Below are 24,583 nucleotides of genomic sequence, written 5' to 3'. Positions count from 1 at the left end.
AAAACCCCTTAACATATCTTATTCGTGCAGAACAACGTGAACTTTGAACGATAAATTGCCGCTTTGAACAGTTACGTAATTGTGGCATCCATAATTGTAATTGCAATTAGAAATTTGATTAATTGTGAGTTGAAAATATGGATTTCTCGATTTTAATCGATCCTCATCTTGATTATCGGATGTTTGTTCTAAAATACAAAGAATCTATGCTGTTTTCAGTTGATTCTTGAACAAAACTTTATTTGTAGTGCGCCTACCATCCAATAATTCTAAATTAATAATTACAAATTCTGTAAATTTTATTACCAAATTCAAACAATAAATACTGTTTTGGTGCTCTGTAATGTAGCATGACATCGAACTGACCATCTCTTGCTCTTTACTATTAGTTACTGCACAAAATAAACATCAGAAGGTGTTGAATGAAACCGTACAACTTACCGAAATGTATCATTATCATGTCTCATGTAATTGCTCAATCAGTGTTTCAACAGAAAGAAAGATGTCAAACAAAACAGTTTGTAACCCATGTCAAAGAAAAGCCATTCAGTGACCATAAACTTGATAGTTAGCTAGAAAAGGGAACTCTAGAAAGGAGCATTTTGCTAAATATATGTACTATATTACATATAGAATTACATTTTCACTTAATCTGTTTTAAAGTGTGTGTTTGACTAAATCTGTCATGGAAACAAGTTAAGACATTCGCTGTATAAAAGTGTTTATTTCAACAGCATCAAGATTTTTATTTCTCATGTACACGTTATAGAGCGAATTTATAATCAGCAGTGAAATGTAAATGATCGTTTTTTTTTTTTATAACAGTTACTATAATAAAGTTTTATTATACATATATGTGTGTGTGTTTGTGTGTGTGTGTGTGTGTGTGTGAAGAGTTCAGATGCAAAATTAGCATTTGTATCAAGCTCCTGTGTTTGTTATTTCACATTTATGGCAGTGAAAAGAAACTATTCAGTGACATTTACTGAACATAAACACAGCAGCCAAATAAAAATGCTAATTTTAAAGGAAATTTTCAGAAGGCTTTTAGAGGGTTTTGCATCTGAACTCTTCATAGAGAGCGAGAGAGAGAGATAGAGAGATGTATTGTTGAGCACCATGCTAGATATGGACTTCAAAGTGAGTTCCTGTTGTGTTGATCTGTTTGGTCGAGGCTTGTTGTATAATTCTGTCTGTACTTTGCACAGTGCCAGAACCTGGGGAAGCTGACCACAGTACAGATGGGCCATGATAACTCAGGACTGTATGCTAAGTGGCTAGTGGAGTGTGTAATGGTCCGCAACGGGATCACAGGGCACACATACAAGTGAGTACCAAGATTTTAGTAGCTCCATATTCACATTATTCATTATTATAACCCTTAACTGATTGCTGGACTGTTGTCGCTTAGGTTTCCATGCGGCCGTTGGCTCGGGAAAGGAGTAGATGATGGCAGCTTGGAGAGGATACTGGTGGGCGAATTGGTGACTAGCTTGGAGAATGAGGATAGGATGTGCCGGACTCCTCCAACGCAGCAATCTCCCGGGATGATGCGAAGATTTGTCACCATTTCGCCAAACAGCAAACCAAGTACATACTTGGAAATCTCGCAAAAGTCATATCTCATAGATTGTATAACTGCACTTATTGCTGGAGGATATTGCTGTTGTCTAAAGTACGTTTACATTTGTGTGCCCACTAGAGTTAAACACGGGCCAGATCCAGGAAGGGGTGGGAGAGGCCATTAACGGTATCGTCAAACACTTCCATAAGCCAGAAAAAGAGGTAAACTCATTTTTTTTCTGAGAAAACATGCAGCATGGAAAATGTGAATGGAAATGTCACATATGGATGATCTTTTGTCATTCTTCTGTTGTAGAGAGGAAGCCTCACATTGCTTCTGTGTGGAGAGTATGGTTTAGTATGGGCTCTAGAGCAGGTGTTTCAGCATGGCTTCAAGTCACCGCGCCTTTTCAAGAACGTCTTCATTTGGGACTTTTTAGGTAACAAATACTGTTACATTTCATGGAATATATAGAAGAAGTGTTTGTTAATTTCTCATACTTACAATTTTGTGCATACAGTAGCATACATGGATCAAGTGCTGCTGAAAATTCAGCTTTGCCATCACAAGAATAAATTTTATTTTTAAATAAATGTAAATAGTGAACATTTAGTTCAAATTGTAATAATATTTCACAATAGTACAGTTATTATTATTATTAAAATAATTACGACACAAAGTCATAATTACAAGATGTTAACTCAAAATTGCAGATATAAACATGTAATCTGAGAGGAACACTCCAAATTGTGACATATAAACTCACAATTGCTTGGAAAAAAGTTCAGAATTGAGAGATTTAAAAAATCGCAGTTAACTGTTTTATTTTTTTGGTGTAAACACAAAACAGAATTGTGAGATATAAATTTAGAACTGTGAGATAAAACTTTTTTTTTTGCTATTCCTTGATGGAAACGGGCTTCAAAAGTTTTTACTTTATTTATGAATTTCAAATAAATCCAGCCTTGGCAAGGATAAAATACTTTTTCCAAAACACTAAAATTTTATAATATATTATTATAAAATATTATTAAAATATTAATCATTCCAAACTGTTGAACAGCAGTGTATATACCACACTAGCATGGAAGAAGCTAATAATAATAATAAAAAAGTGTATTATGAAGTCACTTTTGAGCTTCCATCCTCAAAAGTGCTCACTGAAACATAATGTGTTTCCAGACTGATAGAAGACATCTGTGTCATTACTCTCTGAGGTTTTGTAAAAACAGCCAATCAGATTTAATCTTAGTATATTGAGAAAATGCACCAGATGGTAAGAGCAAGAACTATGGGTGGTTCATATTTTGAAGCAGAGACTAGTATTTTGTTCAAACCTAAATCTTTTTAGTTACATAAATTATTCCTAAGAATGTTGCAAATTGTCCTAAATCCTCCCATTTCTGTTCCACAGAAAAAGCGCAGGTCTACTTTGAGAGTGTGGAACAGAGTCAGATGACCCAGGATGAGAACTGGCAGATGAGGGTGCGTCATTTCTGCCATTTCATGCGTGCCATCAACAGCACACCCAGAAACATCGGCAAAGATGGGAAGTTTCAGATGCTCGTGTGTCTCGGAGCCAGGTTGGTCATTATTTACATTGAATTGTTGAGATTTATGTTGGGAACTTTTAGGCTGCTCACAACCTGATTCTTACTCTAGAAATCACAATCCGATTAAAAAATTAGTCTTAATCTAAATTTCAATCTAAATCTAAATTACTGACTTAAGGTATTACATTTACAGTATTAGTGCATTTTTACTAAATTACTTATACAAGTACTTTAGAATATTACAAATTAAAAATAAATCTGTATATGAAACTGTATGTTAAAGGGATAGTTCACCCAAAAAATTAAAGTTTGATGAATATGTGCTTATCCCCAGGGCATCCAAGATGTAGGTGACTTTGTTTCTCCAGTAGAACACAAACCAAGAATTTTAAAACAAGTCATAAAATGCCAGTGAATGGGAATCACAGTTTTGAGAGTCAAAAACATACACAAGCAAAACCAAATTAAACTCTGCGGCTCGTGACTATACATTGATGTGTAAAGACAAGAAACGATTGGTCTATGCATCTTCTTCTTCTTCTTCTTGCATTATGGTGGATCGCAGAGTGTCAATTAGAAGTGTCAATGCTCCATTTGAGAGATAGGTGGCGGTAATGCACTTATAAGTCTGCGACCCGTCCATAAAGCAAGAAGAAGAACAACAGAACAAACATTTCATGTCTTTACCAGGGGGCAAGGAACTCGACCGGAAGTTGAAGTCGGGTGGGGGCTGCCATCTTTTAGCAGAACTTCACTTGCGTTAGCATTCCCATTGACTCCCATTCATTTTGGCGTCACTTTGAAAGCGAATAACTTTACATCTGAGGCGTTTAAAGACTCCGTTTGTCCATTATTTATTTCTAAAGATACACGACAATGTATAAAGGGCTCCATTACCTTCTATGTTACATTATGGCCCCGTATAAACAGTTTTTGTAAAAAATAGGCTAACGATTGCGTCATAACCACTCGTCTCTCTGTCGCATTACCGTACAGACAGGAGGAGAAGCTCGCAGGCACTTAATATGGCTTACTGGCGTTACATTTTAAAATACTATACAAAATAATTAATCAGAATACTTACTCCTGCTCACTCACGACAAAGAACTCCCCGCTCAAGCTCGCCGTCTCTGCAAGATTAACGATGGCAGTTTTCACGCACAGCTACTAGAAGATTTACATCTGGCAGACAGGTTGCTGACCTCGTCAAACTTCGTTTGAGTCTGCGCGTCAGAAACGGAAGTGCTAAAAAACGCTAAAAATGGACTTCACTTGTCTCAATTGAGTTCCAATGGGGTTGCTGTGTCCATTTCTTTTACTGTCTATGGTCTTTACCAGGCGGCAAGGAACTCGACCGGAAGTTGAAGTCGGCTGCGTGCTGCCATCTTGTAGCAGAACTTCACTTGCGTTAGCATTCCCATTGACTCCCATTCATTTTGGCGTCACTTTGACAGCGAATAACTTTACATCTGAGGTGTTTAAAGACTCCGTTTGTCCATTATTTATTTCTAAAGATACACGACAATGTATAAAGGGCTCCATTACCTTCTATGTTACATTATGGCCCCGTAGAAACAGTTTTTGTAAAAAAATAGGCTAACGATTGCGTCATAACCACTCGACTCTCTGTCGTATTACCGTACAGACAGGAGGAGAAGCTCACAGGCAATTAACTTAATATTGCGTACTGGCGTTACATTTTAAAATACTATACAAAATAATTAATCAGAATACATACTTCTGCTCACTCACGCCAAAGAACTCCCCGCTCAAGCTCGCCGTCTCTGCAAGATTAACGATGGCAGTTTGCACGCACAGCCACTTAGAAGATTTACATCTGTCACACAGGTTGCTGACGTCGTCAAGCTTCGTTTGAGTCTGCCCGTCAGAAACGGAAGTGCTAAAAAATGCTAAAAATGGGCTTCAATTGTCTCAGTTGAGTTTCAATGGGGTCGCTGTGTCCATTTCTTTTACTGTCTATGGTCTTTACACATTAGTGTATCGTCATGAGGCGCAGGGTTTCATTTGGTTTTGTTTGTGTATGTTTTTTTTTTTTTTTTATTGTGTGTTTTAGCCGTGATTCCCATCCACTTCCATTATAAGACTGAGAGACTGTAACAGTTTGTTTTAAAAAATCTCTATTTGTGTTCTACTGAAGAAACAAAGTCACCTATATCTTGGATGCTCTGGTGGTAAGCAGATAAACATCAAATTTTCATTTTTGGGTGAACTATCCCTTTAAGAATTGTAAACTAAGTATAGCTTCAAAACATACAAGCAAATATAAAATAGTGTAGGAGATTAAAACCCATTACAAGCAATAAAGGAAAAGTTTTTTCAGTATCTGAGAATGCTTTGAGTGAAACTGAAAGTTTTCTGTGCAAGGGCAGTAAGGCAAAAAACTGATTCAGAATTTTTCAAAACCACTTAAAAGAGAATCGCCATACATTTGTACTCTTTTGTCATATCTATCAGTCACATATGTTTCTGCTTGCAGAGATCACCTGTTGCACCACTGGATTGCGCTTCTTGCCGAGTGTCCAATCACAGCACAGATGTATGAGGACATGGCGCTCTTAAAGGACCATTCTCTGGTGAACTCTCTGATTCGAGTGCTACAGACTCTGCAGGAATTCAATATCACTCTGGAGGCCTCTCTTGTCAAAGGGATTGGGATATAATGTCATCCGAATATAGAACTAACACAGATCAGCGGGACCATGGACTAACTTTTTTTTACATGGAGAGACTTGAACAAAAGGACTAAACCTGGCTTAGGTTAAAGCTAATGTCATGTTTGCCATATATTAAGTGCAATGAGCCTTTTCAGACGTGTCATGATTTTTATCAACAACGTTACTGACATTCAAATATGTCTTCAATTTTGATCCATATTTTTCATGAAAGGTGAAAACCCCCTCCTGTGCTATAGCGTTTTATTGAAAGCTCAATATTTTTCGTTGGTGTTGTGGACTGCTGAGAATGGCTATATTTAAAAGGAAGACATGTAAGAAAAACCGCTATTATATTTTCAGAGAAGAACAGTGTTATTTTGATATGTGTCAGGTTGCTTGCTCTGTGCTCTAATCTAGTCCATACTGTCACAATGCAGAGTTTGAAGCAAATGATGTAGAAGTATGCTTTATAAGTACAACTTGTGGGGAATTCATATTTTTACTTAAAGAAAGGAAAGATGAGAACAATGGTAAACAATGCCAGGGACTTGTGTCATTTCTCTCTAAATGCAAATCAGTTTAAAGGGACAGTTCACCCAAAAATTACACTGCCAGTCAAAAGTTTAAACTAATTAAGTTTTTTTAATGTTTTTAAAAGAAATCTCTTATGCTCATCTATTTAGACTATTTTAATTAATTTTAAAAATGTAATTTATTCCTGTGATGGCAGAGCTGAAATTACAGCAGTCATTGGTTAAATTAGTTTTCAGTGTCACATTTTTTTTTCTTATAAACATTATATTTATCAAAGAATCCTATACAAAAAAAAAAGGTTTCCACAAAAATATTAAGCAGCAAAAAAAAAATTCCCAACATTGATAATAAGAACCATTTTTATAATTGAAAACCAAAAATAATTGAGCACAAAATCAGCATATTAGAATGATTTCAGAAAGATCATGTGACAGTGAATTAATGACTACTGAATATTCAGCTTTTGGATCACAAGAATAAATTACTTTTACATTTTTTTTTAACAATGACTAAGAAAACAGTTTTTTATATTGTAAGAATGTTTTACAATATTAATGTTTTTACTGTATTTTTGATCAAATAAATGGTGAGCATGAGAAATTTGTTTCAAAACCATAAAATATGTAATTATTACAAACTTTTGATTGGTAGTGTACAAGTAGGTCATCATTTACTTCATCAAACCCACTTTTTTCTTTCTTTTTTCCCCCCATACAATGAAAGTGAATGGCAGCCACAAATGTCTGGGAATAGAGCAGCTTGGACTTTCATCTAAATATCCTCTTATGCTTTCCACAAAGGAAAAAAAGGGTGAACTGTCTTCTTGAGCTTATTGTGATCCCCTAAAATCAAAGATATGACTCATGAAAGTGACACTCGAGCATATTTTACGAGATGGACTGTAAAAACTAAAAACAATCAGTGCAGAACGGATAACGTTATAACGTTTCTTCAATCCTTTCTAAGTACCGTAACATTCCTCATCTCTTCAGCCCTCAGGTCTCGACTGTGGCCAACTACAATGCCATATCTGGAGTAGAATTAATTTGCGGCACAGTTGCTGTGTTTGTGTCCCTGTCCTTAGTTAACCCCAGCTTCCCCTCTGTTTCTGCTATGCAATATTTACAGCTCCAAAATGTTGTTATTGAATCTTGATGAAATATCATTTACCTGTTTAAGAGTGTAGCATAATTTGTAGGATGTAACTGGGAGAAGCACATTAAAGGCTGATATTCATGTGCCAATTTCATCATGACTGTTCTGGTACCTCTTCAAACACAGCTGGCATGAGCATTCTGGGAGTTGTTTTTTCTTGTGTTTTATCTCTTGATACATTTATAGACAAAAGCAGTGTAATGTAGTGTTAAATATCAAACAACTGTGTACAGTGTATAGAATGTATTAAAGGTGGCAATTCAATATGATTATGCTTCAGTCTGGACTTTCAAGAGCAGAATCAGTCCGAAAATGGAATTGCAGTACAATCAGTTATTTGCATGTTTAATGACTTATTTCAACAGCATTTTCCTCCCTATGTATCAAGCTTTATTGTTTAATAACCATATCAATTCATGTTATATATATATATATATATATATATATATATATATATATATATATATATATATATATATATATATATATATATATATATATATATTTAGATTTCTAAAGGGGCATGTGACTTCTGAAATTTTTTATGTAAAATATAACTAAGTGAAGCAGTGAAGACAGAAAGGTGATTAAAATTTAGGAAAATATGTGTGAAAACCTAAATAGAATCTTAATTATTCATAAACATTTCCGATCTTAAACTTAAACAATATGGGAAATGTTTTCTTTTTTTCAAAATTAATTGCATGAACATCTTATGTTTCATGGACCCATTTTAAGGCTAATATCGCGTACAAAAAAGTATATTACATTTAACTATAGAGAGTATTGTTACGTATCGCTTACAAAAAGGCGACTGCGTTTCACTAACTCAGTCATAATAAAAGAACGTACAGACATATTATTAGCACATTTTGGAGCGTTCGACAATTTAATGGCATGAAGCATAATGCTAATTAAAAACAAAGGTAGCGTATTTGAAGCATTCAAGCGACAATATTTTGGGAAATGGATCCAATCACTCACATTCCAGTGAGAACAATAACAATACGTGCGGGACGGGACTGTTCTAATCTGTACTTCCCCGGATGCAACATTCTTATATGTCAAAAGAGTGGAGTGCAGTGATTGGTTGAAATAACGTTTAAACTTGGCGTCTACGCTCCTTATATGGTCTTCCTCCGACAAACCCCCTTTACTCAATGTTTGTGCGTAGGCCCCGCCCCCACCATTCATCAGAGTCTGGCCGTAGTAAGGCATGCGCAGTACAGACGAGTAAAACGGACGGATTTCAAAGTTTCTGACGGTAAGCCTTTTGTTATTGTTACGAACTAGCAGTACGAATGTAGCATTTCATTTTAATTGTACATACTGTCAGTCCTTGGGTGTGTAGCGTGTTGTGTGTTTGATGTTAGTGGTTTTACAGCGTGGTTATTTACATCAACAATGGGGCTTTGCGCGCGTGGATGTGGAGCGTGGCATGGTCGCGTGCTAACGGGCTAGCTGTTATTGTTACTGGGACGCGCGTTTTGGCGCTCTCGTGCTGTGTGGAAGTTTAGACGAGCGAGACGGTAGCGTTCAACCCCTATTTTAACCGAGAAACCCTTCATGTGTTGTTTAGAAACAACTTCGCCAAACGTTTGATTTAAGAACGGGTGAAAATGTTAATTTACGACAGTTCACCTACGCGCAATTAACATTTTTCATTTCGGTTTCCAGAGATACAAACATAGAGCATATGAACGGATACAGAATAAACCGGAAACACAATGTGTCGTATAAGGGATATTTTATCTGAATAGTGATTTTGTAGTTTGTGGAGTGAATGAGTGGCTTGTGACACGCTTGATGTGGGTTTTCAGTCGTTCATTGATGTATCAAGCGCGCGGCGTGTCTTATGTTATGCATACAGATCGTCTAAGAGGCGTTTTTGAAAGTATTATTACCTGAATATTTGTCTTCCAAACATGCCTTTGGGCTTTCCCGTGTCTTAAACTTTGACAAGAGGCGCCTATTTAATTGTACTTTCGATTTTACAACTGCTTTCTGCTGACACCAACAGTTCCCGAAGGAATGATCAAAATTCGAATCGAATGCAACCAAATGTAGATCATTCAAGAATCCAATAAAGATTGAAAAAAAAATAATAATAATGATAATTGGTGTATCCACTAGAATAGATGCAATTCCTGTTCAGTAGTGGTTCCCAATATTTGTACAAATTCCATTATTAGAATTTCTATGGTTTCCAAATTAACCGTTTTAGTGCACACATGCAACTGTTGTGATGTTTTTTCCTCTCAAGTCTACGGTCATGTGTTAAAGGTGACTTTAGCGAAAGGCTTTTGTCAAACATCAGAAGTAGGTCATTGCCGCAGACGCTTGCAGATTCAAAGCAAGCGCGCACACGCTTCCAGACGCACGCTTATAATCCGGGATTTTTGCCTAACTTCTATTACAAATTAATGAACCCAGTGAAATTGTCAAGTGCAAGAGATATATTCCTGTGTCTGCACTCTTGAATCCACTCTCAAAACGTGCAGGAGATATGTTTTAATGACGCTCTCCATTCATGTCTAGAGCCCGTCAAGATGTTCGGCTTCCATAAATCCAAGATTTACCGCAGCAACGAAGGCTGTTGTATTTGCAAAACCAAGTCGTCCAGTTCTCGGTTCACGGACAGCAGCAGATATGAGGAGAACTTCAGACTCTGCTTCGGGTGAGTGTTTTCCCCTGACACCACTCGTATTCCAGAAATTCCAGAAGGAATGCTGGTGGAATTTCTGTCACAATTTAGAGCCTAATGAGATCAACCGAGAATCCTCTTAGAATGAAATAATACAATTCTGTATAATCCAATTGAGACTGAGGTTCCAAAAAGTCTGAAATTCCATTAAATTATTATTATTTGATAATGGGTGATAATATTTCAGCAAAATATGTTTATATTTTTATTTCTTAATCTGAGTAATCAGTTCTGTCCTAACTAATTAATTTTTAGTTTTTCATGTTGTGATATGTTTGGTAGTCTATCAGAGGATCGGGTTGGAGACATCTGCAATGCTTGTGTGCTGCTGGTAAAACGCTGGAAGAAATTACCACATGGATCAAAGAAAAACTGGAACCATGTAAGAGACGGTTATGTTGTTTCTAATGGAATCATCCATTTACTTAATCAACCATTGTGAGAATAATATTTTATTTATCCCCCCTACCAAGGTGGTGGATGCAAGGGCAGGACCTGGCTTCAAGCTGACCAAACCCAAGAAAGTCAAAAATAGTGATGGAAAGAAGAAAAGTAAACTGAAAAAGATTCATAAATTCAAAAGACAAAGTGAGTTTTCTTTTAAATAATTTATATCTATCTATCTATCTATCTATCTATCTATCTATCTATCTATCTATCTATCTATCTATCTATGTATATAAAAATTTAAACTGTTGTGGGAACTTTAATTTTGAAGATTTATTAATTGAACACACACACACACACACACACATATATATATATATATTTTTTTTTTGTCTATTTTTCTTTTAAGTTTTAATTATTTAACAGAAATGAGATGCAACTGAAATAAAATATAATAGAATTATAAAAACGTGTGTATATTTTTTTTATTATTATTTTATATTTCAGTTGCATTTTCATTTACTATAGGGTAAAGTACTAAAAGAAAAACTTAAGACATTTGAATAACAACAAACATGCAACATGTATGAGTGTTTTTATTTTTTGTATTTTTATAAAAGGTTGTAACTTTAATTGGTAAAAAACTAACAATGCTATGCTTCATAAGTTCCCTTACTATACTCTGTGGAAAAACTGAAATCTGAGACATTAAATGTAATTTTACAGTAAAATAGTTAGCTTTTGCAGATGGCATGTTAATGTTTGCTGTCATGTCTTTACAGATTCAGATGCCCACAGCACCACATCCAGTATGTCTCCCTCTCAGTCTCCCAGCCACAGTAATCAGTCTGACGACGGGTCAGACATCGAGACCAAGCAGAGGCGTCCAAACCCACTGGGCTTCTCCTTTCTCGACCTGTCCTACTGGAAGAGGTATTCCTTTCCTTCTTTTCACAAATTAAGAGATGTGCTAATTGTTGAGCTGAAAAATAACACTTCTATTCATTTTCAGGAAAAAGGTATGCTGTGGGATCGTCTACAAAGGGCGTTTCGGTGAGGTGATCATCGATCCTCGTCTCTTCAAGCCCTGCTGTAATAAGAAGCGTCCAGCTCTGGCATCCTCCTCGGACTCTCAGATCTCACAAACACATCCTTCCCCTCTTCCAGAGGACCTGAAGGAGGCATGGTGATCCAAATAAAACCCTCTCCAATCTGTCTCGTTGAGGCCCTCATAGCTTTGTCTCCAGTGGTAGACTCTGATATCTTCCCTTTGTTAGATTACTGCGTATGAGTTGTTTCCCCTTGCTTTTGTATTTTTTTTATGACTATTTTGTAAAATGTAATTTTTTTACCTTTTTTTTATATAACAGAAAAGGAAAATAAAATTGGACATTAGGACATATTTATAGGTCTGAGTTAGGAAATTTAATGTAATCAATTTTTTATTATTACTGTAATGTTTTTTTTTTTTTTGGAGTTACCAGTGTTTTGTAAATATAATCTTATTTTCCATACCAGTGCACCAAACGACTTCTATTTGGCATTTAGTTTGACGGGTTACAGATGAATAATGTAAAGTGCTGTATCTAACTTTACAGCCAAGGCATTAATGAGATGGGTGTACTTTTAAGCAAACATAATATTTTACTCAGCCTTGCAGTCTTCTGCTCTGATTGAAGTTATATCACACGCATGCATTTTCTGACTAGGATTCTTGGGCACAATATTCACAATGTGAATTCACCTCAGCTGTGGTCTATGATATGGACATGTGCTTGTAAAATCTCGTTTTCCTTCTGGTTTGGCATAAAGATGTTGCTCAATATTTAAAAAACGGTTACGGGTTTGTAAATCTTTTTAAAAGCACGATGCAAAAACTACGTTATCTCAGAGTATTTAAACGGTTATCATTTACACAATGGCATATGAGAGCATGCATAATGTATTTGTAGGCATGATCAGTTTTATGACTCTTGGTGGTGTTTGTATTTTATTTTATTGTTGTATGAGAGCGTTATAATACAGAGAGTAAGGGATAGTACTGATTGATGAACTTCTGACCAGGCTTTACACTGTGTTTTTACCACGCTTTTCCATGTTTCAATATTGTACACTAAAGGTAATCTAATATGAAATTGTACAGTCTTTCAGCCTTGATGTATTGACTGCAGCCTTTTGTATTGTATTGTATTTTTTTGGCTCTGAAGTTCAATATTATTATGGAGTTTGCAATTGGATTTGGAGGTTCAAGATTTTGGTTGTATTTCAGTGTATTATTTGAATGAATGTTTGTTTTTATTCACCAGCAATACTTTGAGTCCGCATTACTGTTGACTTCAAGCTCTTGTTCTTAAAATGCATGAGAGCAAATACAAGATGTCGATAAATTTCAGGGAAAAAAAATTCAACTATTAATGTGGCACATTCTCAGTCAATGTGCCTTACCAGAGACTTAGCTGATCATTTCATTACATTAATTTGTCATTTTTTAACTTATGCTATTTATTCAAAGCTGTCTGTACAATTAATGCTGTAAAGAAGTTTTTGTGCACTTTCTTTTTATACTTTTTGTAATATTACCATTGATAAAAATTTTTGTATCTCAATTTTCCTCACATTGGTATTTTCATAAAATTTTTAAAGTAAATGTCTGTCTTTCTTATTTGTGTTTTTGGTATAATTTTCTAAATATATGTTTATTACATCGTGGATAAAAAAAAAAGAAAAACAGAGAGAGAGAAAAATTAATAAGGACGTTTCGTGTCATGGTTTGTGCTTTCTGAACATTTAAGTGATCCCAAACAGGTTGACTTATATATCATTAAAGTTATACTTTAATTGAACAGAGGCTTTCGTTTAACAGCAAACACTCCCAGATATGGCAAACTTCCAAAAATATTAAGCAATATATTGTATAAAGCTCCATTTACTGTATATGTGTAATAAAAAAAAATTACAAAAATTGTTAACTAAATAAATGTATTTACTTTTATCATTACACTAAATATGATTAATTTTAATTACAACGTACAGATCAACACATTTAGAAATAAATATTTCCACCCAATAATACTGTATGCAGATTACATTGCAGTCCCCAGGGGCTCTGCAGACCCCAATTAGAAAATCACAAAGCTCCAAATGAGTAAAATAAAAATAAAAAAAGCACTAGAGTGAAGATTTGGTGTAGAATGGAGGATCCACCTTTAAACTCCACTGTGTGATGGGACTGAACAACTGTTGGTTATCTTGTGGTCACAATTTCATCATTACTGTTGAAGCTGACCTGAATGGTGCCCTTTGATGAGCTGTAGTCCACCTTCCGTGTTTGACATGTGAGAGTCAAAAACCACAAGAAAATAAGGAGACCTAGGCGATGAAATGAACAGTATTAATTTCAGAAAATATAATTTTTTAATCAAGAGCTTTTGCTTCACATAGCAAATTTAGGGCCAAAACCAGACTCAAATCAAATAAATAAACAACTGGAACTTAAATATGCATTAAAATCAAAAAGAAAAAAAAATCAAGTCAATTGTTTTTTTGTTTTTACAAATGGTCAGCCAAAGGACATGCTTAATTATCAAAAAATTCAATGTTTTTTTGCACAACTCACAAGGTCAAACTAATAATACTAGCGAGAATATAGTTTTATATTAACATGTGTTACATGTGCACCCTGATATATATGATTATAACTTTATAAAAATGAAAATTAAACATGAAAAATCTAATAAAATTAATAAAAACTGGACTGCAGATTTAGACCAAATTAAACTGTCACTTAGTATTATAAACTGAAGAAAGATATTTGTAAAATATGTTTTCTTACAATTGCTAACAGGGTTGAATGTTTGAGCTTTGCAGACAAAATGTTACAGTTTGTGCAAATATTGAGGAAATTAAATGATCTCATTTATTTGTCTTCCTGTCATGCTGTGGAAAAGATCCGAAACCATAATTTCCCTGGTGTCACGATGCTCTGAACTTTAAAACTGTGACATCCGAGAAAAACCAACACTTACATATGACTGTAAAGAAACAACATGTAGCCTATCTGGAACAAAGCGGTCAAGACTGGTTAGACCAGTTCGCACTGAGAGATTCTGAAGCCTAACTACACCACAGGCCTTTAATAGCACAGACACAGCAACATATGACATTTTGATCAATAAAATAGCCTATTTCATAATAATAATAACTGACAATTCTAAATTTAAACATGGTTTACACATTACGCAATAATTTTATGAAGTCATCTGAATGGTTCACACTCACATGACAGGAATAGCCTACTGTAGGCTCCTTATAATAGTTTTACATGAAGTGTTTTAATATATCTCTTGTGTCGAGAATCCAATCCTCGCGCTCACTGGCTGCCGCCTCTGAAGATACGATAATAATCTAATTTAATGTAGTTTAGTGTGTCAAAAAGCGAAAATAACACACTTATGATCGTGCTTTACCAGCGGGAAAAACGGGAGAATCAACTGAATGCAGAAGAAGCAAAAGAGATCGACAAAAACAATAAAAGGAGCGTAAACTAACATCGGTGAGGCAAACACAAGGTATAGTGAAAATAGTAGTAGCCTAGTGATGCCCAAGTTGCTTCTGTTTTAGTTTTAAAGAAAAGGGGATTCATTTTTAGCATAGACCACTCTCTTAAACTCACTATGTGTAATGATTGTACTGGATGTTTATAAACGGCAGAAACATAATCTTTTGGTTCGAGTCAGTGGCGCTTGTTGAATTTTAGCTGATTTGGTCTGGTTTAATCGGATCTCGGGTCTGATTAGTTACTTGTAGAATACATTTTCAACAGGTATAATATATTTGGAGATTTTTCAATGCATTTTGTAGGTTAGATTTTCATGAACACATTTGCAGTTGTTCTGTAAAATATGTTATTATGAATAATCAGAGTTTTAATTGTATTGCAATGTTTTGACCAGCAGGTGGCAACAGCAGGAGGTGATTTGAGCAGTGTTAGCTACCTCAACATCTATTTTTATGTTTTTGGCTAGCTAGCAATAAATGTAGCTATTTGTAAAATGTATGACCCAAAGCATAAAAAAAAACACAACAAGAAAAAGCCAGAAAAAAAGCACACATTTTCCCTCTAAATTTGGCCTACACAAAAAGAGGCAACCATTGAACAGCTACATTTTCAAATTATTTAAGTACTTTTTATAAATATGTGTATTTTGTAAAAGGCTTGCAGCTACTTTTATCACTTATTGGTAGGGACTGCTAAACAACAATCTAGAAGTTTATTTTAAAGTTTTGCCATTTAATGTATTAATAAAGCAATCAAAACACTGTGTTGTAATGCCATACTAAAAAAAAAAACTGGGTTGTTTCAATCCAACTTTTGGTCATCAAATATAGACTAACCCAGCTCCCAGACAGCAACATAGTGCTGGCCCAGATCCGGCCCACATCTGGTCTGTGTGAAATCCATGTGGGCTGTATGTGGGCCAGATCTGGGCCAAAACTGCTTCCTGCCTGGCTGGTGGGTTAAAATGTTACATAAAATTGTTAACCCAAATATGTACTTGTGTTAGTCCATATTTAAACTAAAGTTTAGCTGAAAAAACCCAGCATTCAACATTTTCTTGCTTTAAAAAAGCGATGGGACAAGCAAGTATTAATGAGTGACAGTTATGTATGATTGTACCTAATTTACACCTGCTTCAGTTTCAACTAACACAGTTTCTTACCCTGTAAACTGTTGAGAATGGTGAAGACATAGAGCGCAGGGAGACTCAAGGGGCCGTAGGTGGAGAAAGCCAGTACCCAGGGCACCCCCAGAACACAGCTGAGCCCCAGGAGAGACACCCATTCCTTCCATGCCCTCCTCCGATGGTCTTTAATCTGAAGAGTTTGGGATCTCACCTTGTGCATCTTAACCAGCACCACCCCCAGTATAACCATGTTAAAGAGCATCACCAGCCCGAGATAACCGTTGACTGTAATGTAGCTCACTATCTGTGTGCTTATCCAGCATCTAAAGGAGAAGAAGCCAATGAAAACACTCCTGTTATACGCCTGAGAGATGATGGAGAAAGTAAAACCGCAGTGCAATTTGAATAGATTGATCTTACAGAGGTGTGATTGTTGAGTTTTCTTCACCCATGTAAAAGGTATATCTGCCATACACTTTAGTCACACCGCATATTATCACCGTAATGGTGGGTACACCTATTAATACAATAAAACAAGCTTATGATGCATGTTTAATACAAATGTAATTGTTATTTAAAGGTCAGTTTGCCCTTGTGTTCCTCCATGAAGTTGTTTATTGGTACGCTATTCAGGATCGAGTTGAGTTTGCCTTTTACAGTCCACTCTGATTCCAGAATTTGAATTAAATTTGAATTGAGGTAGTAGCAAACAGGATGCTAATAAGGATATCTTCAGATTATTAATTTTTATTTAATAAAGAAAACAGAAAAATAAGAAAATACTATCTTCTTTCATTTTTCAAACTCGTAACTTGATATTTTTTTTGTTCTGTGTAAAGTGATGGAGTGACACGAAGATAAGCACATTATGTTTTTTTTTTTGTTTTTTTTTAATGGTCGGATTATTGCACAGTAGCTATCTATGAATTACCATTTTTTGATGGTCATGGTGTGTGCATGAACGAATGTGAAATTAGCTTGCACTTTTTTGAGACTGAAAATGGTGCATGTGTTGTTTCGAGGGTATCTAATAATTTCTTGATTGCCATTTTGAAATGGACTGCCTGCATATTTTACTCATGTTTGCTGATCCTCTTTAATGTATAGGCTATTTGCCCTGGTCTGATCTGTTTAGCTAACATTATAGGCCTATTTATATTATTTTGTTGTTATTATTTAGTTTTAAGGTGTTAAAATGCTCTTATCACACTTGATTTTCAACTGTGATATGTCAGCTAAAGTTTTTGCCATTTTTGTTGTTGTTGTTGTTGGAGTGGACAGGTTTCTGTGAGTTTATGGGCTGGAAATCATCCATCCAACATGGCAACAATTATCAAACTGTGAGATTGCGTACATTTACTGAGAAACGTTCATGGATTGAAGGAGAGTGTTTGTTTTTGCTTTTGTAAGAGTTTGATTCATGCATTTAGTGAGTGTAACCATTTTTACAGCTCCTTGACGCAAACAAAAAGGCTTATATTAATGCAGCGAAATAAGCCTTAAAAGTGAAACAAGGGGTTTCATGACCCTTTAAATAGTCTTTTTGAGGTTTAATATTCACAGACCCTAGTCCTTAATATCATAATCTGATGAAATGTACAGCCTGACTTTTGATTTATTCATCCAAATTTGTTCAAATTTTATGACATTGTGTGTTAAATGGTAAATAATTATTTTTATGACTGGAATTTCATAATCACAGCCGTGTTTTCCACAATAGGGCCCTAAATGAGTAATGTAGAAATAGTACTGGCGATACAAAAAATGTGATTTTGAACTCACCCCATCCCACAAGACTTAGTTTAAGCATGTATCTCTTGATGTAGATATTGAAGACCCGCACCACCAGCAGGTAAATGTGGAAGCCCTCGATGGCTGTCCAAGTGAAGGTGGCTAAAAGACACCAGTGTAGAAGAAGTCCTAGAGCTTGACACACTGAAAGGTCTGTGTGGCCTGAAAACCACACGCTGCACAAAAACGAGATGTGCAACAAGAAAAGGGAGCCTGAGAGCTGCACATGAATGATGACTGAATGTTCACATTGCTTCCTCCTGTGGGGAGAATGGTGAGAGATATTATCAGTTTAGACCAGAACAACTCAGAACATCTAATTCTGAAAATGTATGAGAAATCTGATTTAAAAGCTTACCTCTGGCACAAAAAAATAGCAATCATTAGCGCTGTAAATGCTATTGAAATGGCAGAGCCAACATATGAAATGTAGTTGAGAGCGTCAATATGGGACGCTGAAGGAATTTCAGGATTCTTTCAGAAACATTGAGGACAGAAGAGGAGATTCAAATGAGTACAGCTAAACAGACCAGTTTAATTCAAAGGGGTCATGAATCCAGAAATCTAATTTTACTTTAATTATTTACACAATAGGTAATTGTGCTATAAAACATCCTCTGAACGTCAGAGCTCAAAACTTCCTTGTTAGTCCTAAACAGCTTTTATTGAGACCAATTTCACATTATTACAAGTTTTTTTCACATTTGTAGGTGTCCGGGTACAGAAACCGAATTGTACAAATTAAATATTGTCTAATTCTTGTTAAAACTACAATTCAGTAAAGTAATTCAGTAAAGAGCAGTGAGTGATATTCTCACATTTAATTCTTGGATTAACATTAAGAACAGTGACAGCAGCTAGTAAAAATTAGATGCAGTCACTTTAAGAAACAATGCATCCTTTTTTCAACTGTTTATGTTCACTTAAAGGGATAGTTCACCCAAAAATCTAAATTATGTCATTAATAGCTCATCCTCATGTCGTTCCCATGAAATCTCCATTTATCTTCGGAACACAGATTAAGATATTTTAGATTTAGTCCCAGAGCTCTCAGTCCCTCCATTGAAGCTGTGTGTACGGTATACTGTCCATGTCCAGAAAGGTAAGAAAAACATCATCAAAGTAGTTCATGTGATATCAGAGGGTCAGTTAGAATTAGTCCATAAATAGCAAAAAGTATGAATTTATTCAGCATGGTCTTCTCTTCTGTGTTTGTTGTGAGAGAGTTCAAAACAAAGCAGTTTGTCATATCCGGTTCGTGAACGAATCATTCGATGTAACAGGATCTTCTTGAACCAGTTCATCAAATCGAACTGAATCGTTTTAAACTGTTCGCGTCTCCAATACGCATTAATCCACAAATTACTTAAGCTGTTAACTTTTTTAATGTGGCTGACACTCCCTCTGAGTTAAAACAAACCAATATCCAAGCCTTCGGTTTACCCGCGCTCATAAAATTAGCACAGAATCAGTTCAGAATCAATTATCAAAAGAATCAGTTCGGTTCAGACATCTGTGTGTCGGTCTGCTTCACACTGAATCACACATGCACAGTATCATCAGCTCCTCGGTTCACGAATCGGACGCTTCTGACAGGAACGGTTCTTGACTCGTGAACAAGTCAATGTTTTGTTCGTTATCTGGCTCGGCTCGGTGTTCATCTTCAGTTCTCTCTTCACAGCAGTTCAGTCCGTGTACTGTTTGAGTAAATGAATTACTCCGGGATATTGGTTTGTTTTAACTCAGAGGGTGTGTCAGCCACATTAAAAAAGTTAACAGCTTAAGTCATTTGTGGATTAATGCGTATTGGAGACGCGGACCGTTTAAAACGATTCAGTTCGATTTGGTGAACTTGTTCAAAAAGATCCGATTACATCGAATGATTCGTTCGTGAACTGGATATGAAAAACTGCTTTGTTTTGAACTCTCTCTCACAACAGACACGGAAGAGAAGACAATGCTGAATAAAGTTGTAGTTTTTGCTATTTTTGGACCAAAACGTATTTTCAATGCTTCAACAAATTTTAACGGACCCCCTGATGTCTCATGGACTACTTTAATGATGTTTTTATTATCTTTCTGGACATGGACAGTATACCGTACACACAGCTTCAATGGAGGGACTGAGAGCTCTCTAACTAAATCTAAAATATCTTAAACTGTGTTCCGAAGATAAATGGAGGCCTCACTGGTTTGGAACGACATGAGGGTGTGTTATTAAAGACAGAATTCAGATTTTTGGGTGAACAATCCCTTTAAGACATAACTGACACTTTTGAAGGAGGACACAAGGAGAAGAGCTCGGCTCTTTAGTACAAGTACTCAGTTATTTTTTGTTTGCTGCTTCAGTGGTTTAAACTCTTTTGAATATTTAAATTAGCAAAGCTTAAAAACACATGCAATTGACAAGATTTTGTGACGACACAAAGCAGTGGCCCATCAACTGTCTTAAATGACTTTTAGGCTGTCCTTGGCCAGTCAGTTTAAATCATTTTAGTTTAGATCAGGTTAAATCTCCCTCTCAGCAGTGGGCCCCTAAAATCGTCACCACCTTTCACTAGCGATGGCCCTGTTAGATATGGACCTGACAATAATACCACAACATTTAAGTAAGTGTTTGTTCTAATGCCTTATCTGCGATCAGTTATTATTTCTCATATGTAACGTGTTCAGTCAGATGCTCTTTGTCTCAATATCTGTTTATGCATCAGTAAATCAAGCCAGTGACAAACAACACATAACTTCTCTTATAAGCATGTTAATAATCTGTTATTTAAATTGTGATTAAATTACATACACAAAACAATCAGTGAATGCTCTCTTTATAATCGCCGGAGCTGTCAATCACACAGCACGAGTTCATATTCAGTGACAGTCTACACTACACTATTAATATTATTTACATAATGTTGGCACTGTTGTGATGAAAGCATTTGTGAATGTGCAAAACTCGATTTGTAATGATATGTTCACCGCATGCATGAGCTTAACTTCCTGTCATTTGTTACAGTGCTTATGACTGCGACCTTTCATGCAATAGAATAGAAGTAGATCTAAATATAATGCTACAGTCAACACAATCCACGATTAGTCTCACAGGGAACATGCCCCCTCCAATCAGAGGGCTAAAATCAGGGTAGAAAATGCCCTGTTATTGTAAACATTTGACATGTAAACCTCTGCTAACATTATCAGATAATTAAGAAATGACCCCTTTGAAAGTGAAAACTTTAAAGCAAAAAAAGGTGACTGAAGAGCATCACATGACAAATGCACTTACAATGAGCACTGCAAAAAAGCTCAGATGATTACAGCTGCATACAAAGTCTCCGTTGTCGATGGTAGTATTACAGCCGTCTGTCCTCCAGTTACCTGACAAACAGACACAAATACATACACTAAAACAAAAAGTCGATCCAGAAACATCTATTCCAGTGGTTTTCAACATAATAACATTTCATATATATAATTAAATAAGAAAAAATAAATATTAAACTCTATCTATGCTTCCACTGTTCGAGCTCACTTATTGGTTTAAGAATAAACCACCTTATATCTTAGATATTTTTGCTGCATATGCTACAGAACAACAGCAGTTGTACCAAGTGGTGCCAGCCCGAGTTATTTTCTGTTCATTGCCAGTTCAATCAATAAAGACAAACTAGCTTCTGAGTACTATAGTTATTAACCCAATAATAGTGTCAGTCAATTTTTTTGCAGTGGGCTGCGCAAACATATGTGTTTGGTTGTGTGGCCCGAAAGTTGAAAAAGGTTGGGAACCACTGCTCTATTCAAATGAGAACTGTTATTTATTCACATTAATATGACTCATTTTATGACGGTTACAAAATGTATAGGTCGTTCTCAGGAAACAAGTGGTGTGTTCAGGTGCATTGTTGGCGTGTTGCTATTTTGAGGAACTGATATTAACACGCCACTTACCATCTTGACTATCAAAACACAGAACATGCTGTAAAGAGGGGATAGAGTGCAATGAAGTTACAGCAGTGGGCATTTATATCTATTTCTACAAGAGGTAACACCCCTTGTTTTTCTCAGTGAGCAAATTTTTTTTATGAAAAAAAAACTTTTTTCACATTTATAAACTAACTTTGAGAAACATTTAATACAAATCTGAAACTGCATTTTAATGTCCCCTTTAAGAACTGTGATGACTGTGTCTGTATGGACAGTCTGAATACATCCTGGTACTTTGGGCCTGAGATGGGAAATTAGTTATTTTCTTATATAGCATTAACAATTTCAAGTGAAAAATCAACACACCATCTGACAACGACCTAGATTATAGAGAATTGAACATTTGTTTTAGTTTATTTATAGAGGTTTATTTTTGATGGTTTGAAAATCATACAGACCTTTGCCATTGTCTTCAAGATGCCAGTAGACACAGGTTCCATTTGGACTCTGCAGTAATAAAAGCACTCATTTACAGAATAAATTTGCAAGTGCTCAGCCAACTCCACAAGGGCCACGGTGTGTTTTTATATTGGCATTATAGTGTGAAATTAAATCATCTCACCTGTTTGGTGTCATTGAATCTGATCTGAACAGGCTGAGAAAGGTTCTGAACTTCATTCTTACCAAGCCACACTCCCAACACAGTTTGCCCGTGCAATATTGTGTTTGGCTTACTTGAGTCTTTCCCCTTCTGTGTCAACAGCACAATGACAAATTATTCAAAGAAGAAACCACTAGGTTATGAAATGCAGATTTTGCCCGAAAAAGTAGATAAAATAATATTTAATTAGACACAAACAAGTCTTTGAGGGACAGACATACAGTAATTCTGTATACCTTGTTGTGTAAACTGCTGCTGACCCTGAAGAAAGTCTCATTGATAAGAGACACAATTAAATTGGCATCCCCCAGTCCATTCCTGCTCCTCTGTAATGCCTCGTCTGAGATGTGGATTAAATATCCTCTCTGTGTATCGACTGTTTCCTGAAAAAAAAGTGAAGACACAATCCAGCGTGTGATCTAACTGATCTTCTTGTGCTGCTGATCATGTTGCTGACACTTGAACTTTTCTTCTTACTTCTTTCTTTCTTTCTTTTTTCCTCAGTTAGCCAATCAGACAGTAACTACTGTCTTAAACCTAATATACCTTTACATTTACATTCATTCATTTGCCAGATGCTTTTATCTAAAGCGACTTACAATTGAAGAATATGACAAGCAATTTACCAGAAGATGTCAATAATTTTATAGAACATATATAGAATAACTTTTATAAAATAACTTTTTCTAGTATGTATAGATCATAATACTATTCAAACACTGACTTTTTCCACATATGGGTTCAGTAAATATCTAGTAGTTTTTTCATCCACCATTTAGCCTTACCTCTGAGGAAATTTGGGTAGAGAAATATTTTGGGTCATATATCACAGGGCCTCGAGGATCTTTATTCTCACAAGTTTTCATTCTATCTTCAATACACCTGTTAAAAAATACATTCATAACATTTTATACCTCTAAACATTATAAAATATTATACTTTATACTTCTTAGCTAACATGGAACGTTCTCAAAACTTTGGCTAATATTCTGGCAAGATACTTTCCCAATAATGTTAATATAACATTCTTTTCAAAGTCATTTGGTCTGTTATATTATTCTCAAAACATTATTTATACATTTCTAATCGTCAAAAGTATTAGCATTCAAAAGAAACTTTCCCATAATGTTTGCGAAATGATAAACGGAACCTTCCCTTAATGTTTAATGTTCACCAAGCCACTTGGCAGTTAACAAGATGCTCTTAGAATTTATATTGTTAGCTGGGTTATTATAAGATAAATAAGATAAAGAAACTCACAATGGTACATTCTGATCTGTCTGACATTTCTCTGGAACCTTACGACAAAGCTCACCTGCAAACATGTTATATCATGGGAGGTCAATAGCATTGCAATCAATTATTCAATCCAAGTCTTTATCACTAAAAAACATTAATCAAGTTAAAATTACATGATTATAGTATTTTTTTTCAGAGTTGAAATGTACAGATGCACAGCATATTCATACTCACGTTTTGTAGGTGCTATTGTCGAAGAAAAGATTGGAAATATCCAAAGAACAACACAGCAAAAGCCTCTCATTTCTCCCTTTTTCAATGCTTTGTTTCTCTAGTGTGTGTAGCCTCTGTTCAACCAGTCTGAAAGGCAGGTCTCATGTGATTGCTGTGGTTTCCTGTCTGACAAAGCTTAGTTTTATCATCACTTCATAAAGAACCATGACACATTTAACTCGAGGCATACGTACTAAATTACCATCACGGAACATATGTGGTGTAATGGTGAAAAGAACCCAGACATTTCTAAATGAATAACTAATTACATTTAAAATATGCAATAGCATTTAAATGTACATACTGTATATAAATGGCATTGGTGGAATGCCTTTCAATAGGTCTGCCTTAAACATACATCTCAGATTTATAGATTTCTTATACAGTTATTATAAAGTTCAAAAACACCATAGAACATATATGTGCATTTACCATATTTATTTAC

General features: G+C 35.5%; 3 protein-coding genes across 6 annotated transcripts in view; 2 read left to right on the top strand and 1 right to left on the bottom strand.

Annotated features, from left to right (window-relative positions):
* LOC127961428 (DENN domain-containing protein 5A) overlaps positions 1–7,750 on the top strand; it is a 53,823-nt gene extending 46,073 nt beyond the window's left edge. For all 3 annotated transcript variants that reach the window (XM_052560514.1, XM_052560513.1, XM_052560512.1), the window contains 6 exons: positions 1,209–1,327; positions 1,412–1,590; positions 1,703–1,785; positions 1,880–2,003; positions 2,979–3,147; positions 5,615–7,750. In XM_052560514.1, coding sequence (XP_052416474.1) covers positions 1,209–1,327; positions 1,412–1,590; positions 1,703–1,785; positions 1,880–2,003; positions 2,979–3,147; positions 5,615–5,798 — 858 coding nt within the window. In that variant the 3' untranslated portion in view covers positions 5,799–7,750. The remainder of the gene's footprint in view (positions 1–1,208; positions 1,328–1,411; positions 1,591–1,702; positions 1,786–1,879; positions 2,004–2,978; positions 3,148–5,614) is intronic.
* An 838-nt stretch (positions 7,751–8,588) lies between these two features.
* LOC127962170 (SIN3-HDAC complex-associated factor) lies at positions 8,589–11,787 on the top strand. Of its 2 annotated transcripts, none has more exons than XM_052561663.1 (6): positions 8,589–8,745; positions 10,020–10,158; positions 10,468–10,567; positions 10,659–10,773; positions 11,355–11,505; positions 11,585–11,787. In XM_052561663.1, the coding sequence occupies exons 1-6, from the start codon at positions 8,610–8,612 to the stop codon at positions 11,760–11,762; spliced, it is 819 nt and encodes a 272-aa protein (XP_052417623.1). In that variant the 5' UTR covers positions 8,589–8,609; the 3' UTR covers positions 11,763–11,787. The 2 variants fall into 2 exon arrangements, with proteins under 2 accessions (XP_052417623.1, XP_052417624.1); XM_052561664.1 differs by lacking the exon at positions 8,589–8,745 and adding an exon at positions 8,979–9,010.
* A 201-nt stretch (positions 11,788–11,988) lies between these two features.
* LOC127962169 (adhesion G protein-coupled receptor G3-like) lies at positions 11,989–24,258 on the bottom strand. Its single transcript, XM_052561662.1, has 12 exons — positions 24,100–24,258; positions 23,887–23,941; positions 23,412–23,508; positions 22,863–23,009; positions 22,588–22,716; positions 22,424–22,472; positions 21,328–21,419; positions 18,406–18,521; positions 18,039–18,307; positions 16,677–16,773; positions 16,293–16,579; positions 11,989–13,941 (listed from the first exon to the last, which is right to left on the bottom strand). The coding sequence occupies exons 1-12, from the start codon at positions 24,167–24,169 to the stop codon at positions 13,817–13,819; spliced, it is 1,533 nt and encodes a 510-aa protein (XP_052417622.1). The 5' UTR covers positions 24,170–24,258; the 3' UTR covers positions 11,989–13,816.
* Positions 24,259–24,583: the final 325 nt, after the last annotated feature.

The sequence above is a fragment of the Carassius gibelio genome, chromosome B7, assembly GCF_023724105.1.
Source record: "Carassius gibelio isolate Cgi1373 ecotype wild population from Czech Republic chromosome B7, carGib1.2-hapl.c, whole genome shotgun sequence".
NCBI lineage: Eukaryota > Metazoa > Chordata > Actinopteri > Cypriniformes > Cyprinidae > Carassius > Carassius gibelio.
This window is presented reverse-complemented; position numbering and strand designations above follow the sequence as displayed.

Excerpts from the sequence above, each read along its gene's own strand:
- LOC127962170 (XM_052561663.1), top strand. The coding sequence starts at position 8,610 with ATGGTCTTCCTCCGACAAACCCCCTTTACTCAATGTTTGTGCGTAGGC. Across the intron at positions 8,746-10,019 it reads GGATTTCAAAGTTTCTGACG|AGCCCGTCAAGATGTTCGGC; the intron begins GTAAGCCTTTTG and ends ATTCATGTCTAG. Across the intron at positions 11,506-11,584 it reads GACCTGTCCTACTGGAAGAG|GAAAAAGGTATGCTGTGGGA; the intron begins GTATTCCTTTCC and ends ATTCATTTTCAG.
- LOC127962169 (XM_052561662.1), bottom strand. The coding sequence starts at position 24,169 with ATGAGAGGCTTTTGCTGTGTTGTTCTTTGGATATTTCCAATCTTTTCT. Across the intron at positions 22,717-22,862 it reads GCAGCAGTTTACACAACAAG|AAGGGGAAAGACTCAAGTAA; the intron begins GTATACAGAATT and ends CTGTTGACACAG. Across the intron at positions 21,420-22,423 it reads TCTTGAAGACAATGGCAAAG|GTAACTGGAGGACAGACGGC; the intron begins GTCTGTATGATT and ends TCTGTTTGTCAG.